This window comes from Lotus japonicus, chromosome 2 (assembly GCF_012489685.1).
Source record: "Lotus japonicus ecotype B-129 chromosome 2, LjGifu_v1.2".
NCBI lineage: Eukaryota > Viridiplantae > Streptophyta > Magnoliopsida > Fabales > Fabaceae > Lotus > Lotus japonicus.
In genome coordinates this window covers 22,882,339-22,883,709 of record NC_080042.1, presented here as the reverse complement: position 1 = coordinate 22,883,709, position 1,371 = coordinate 22,882,339, and the positions used below count along the sequence as shown (strand labels likewise).

Here is a 1,371-nt window from a genome sequence, read left to right as displayed (position 1 = left end):
TGCCAAAATCTGTATTCCAGAATTAATATCAGTCTTTAAGGTAACAATAAAAACATCAGGAAGCCTCACAACACAGTAAATATAATGTATAACATAAAATTCATGGATAGCATCAAGTTGTCCATCGATGCTCGAAAAATTCATGTGTCTCATATAATGAGGCAAAGATTACAACAACCTTCATGAATGACAATGCAAGTACTATGCTCATCTCTTTCTACCACCACGCTCTCTTAAGGATAGGGTAAGTGTTTCTCCTCCGCTGACATTGTAATGAGCAAGTGACAAATTATCCTTAAGAAAGCCTGGCTTTCCACTCAATTTCTGCTTGTTAGCAGGGAGCTGGATATCCCCAGCAATTTTTTCCTTCAGACTGGCAACAGTTTCAGACAGAGATTGCACGGTTATTTCCAGAACTTGTCCTTTGAGATTTCCTTCATCAACATTAGGAACATATATACTGATGCGAACAGGTCCCTGAGTGAAAGACCACAAAATTGAAATTAGGTTGAAGTGATGAACATAAATAACAGTATAACACTGCTGGTAAATATGATGCAATGTATAACTTAATTTGAAAAATTAAGAGGTAATTGTTAATTAAGTAACTCCATACCGGATGCTGAGCCAGAAATTGATCTTCTGGAATCAGAGAAGAATCATCAAGCTTTTGCCTCTTTGGTTCTGGTTCCTCTAGAAGTGGGGGAAGAGCTTCCTCAGGCGGTGGGGATGGTGGCATTCCTTGAGGCAAGGGTGGTGGATGCATCATAGGCATCATTGATGGTGGATGAGACATAGGAACAAAAGGAGGCCGTGGAACAGGAGTGAACTGAGATCCAGGTGGTGGTGGAGGCATGTGCATTCCTTGGCTATTCATAGAAATTGATGGAGGCATCATCGGATGTGGTTGACCACCCATAACAGACTGCTGTCCAGAATTCATTTGCATTGGAGGAGGGGGAGCTGGGCGGACAGATGGAATCATAGCTGGTGGTCTTGGAGGAGGCATTGGAAGGCCGCCACTGTGCTGATACTGAACGACATTGGGAGGAACACGAGGAAGATTCAATGCTAGTCCAGGTGGTGGCAGAAGAGGACGAATTGAAGGCATGCCGGGCCTTGGAGGGGGTGCAGCAGGACTGTAACATCCCGATTTTCGGGTGCCACGGTAGTAACATGTTAAAGTAAATATGCAATCTTTTCCAAAAGGGATTTATAAATGTGAGTATATTTTTTTTCCTTTTCGAAGTGTTTCTAAAATATGTAATGCTTACTCTCAACCGTAAATAATTTACATCTGGCCTCGATCAAGGCACAGCATAAAATACATGACAAATAAACTAAGATCCAACAACGGACCCACTATGAAGC

At 42.1% G+C, this 1,371-nt stretch overlaps 1 protein-coding gene across 1 annotated transcript; it reads right to left on the bottom strand.

Annotated features, from left to right (window-relative positions):
* LOC130737801 (probable splicing factor 3A subunit 1) lies at positions 1-1,126 on the bottom strand. The gene is made up of 2 exons (XM_057589645.1): positions 617-1,126; positions 1-477 (listed from the first exon to the last, which is right to left on the bottom strand). Exons 1-2 carry the CDS (start codon positions 1,109-1,111, stop codon positions 208-210), a joined length of 765 nt encoding a protein of 254 aa, XP_057445628.1. The 5' UTR covers positions 1,112-1,126; the 3' UTR covers positions 1-207.
* Between the last annotated feature and the right edge of the window lie 245 nt (positions 1,127-1,371).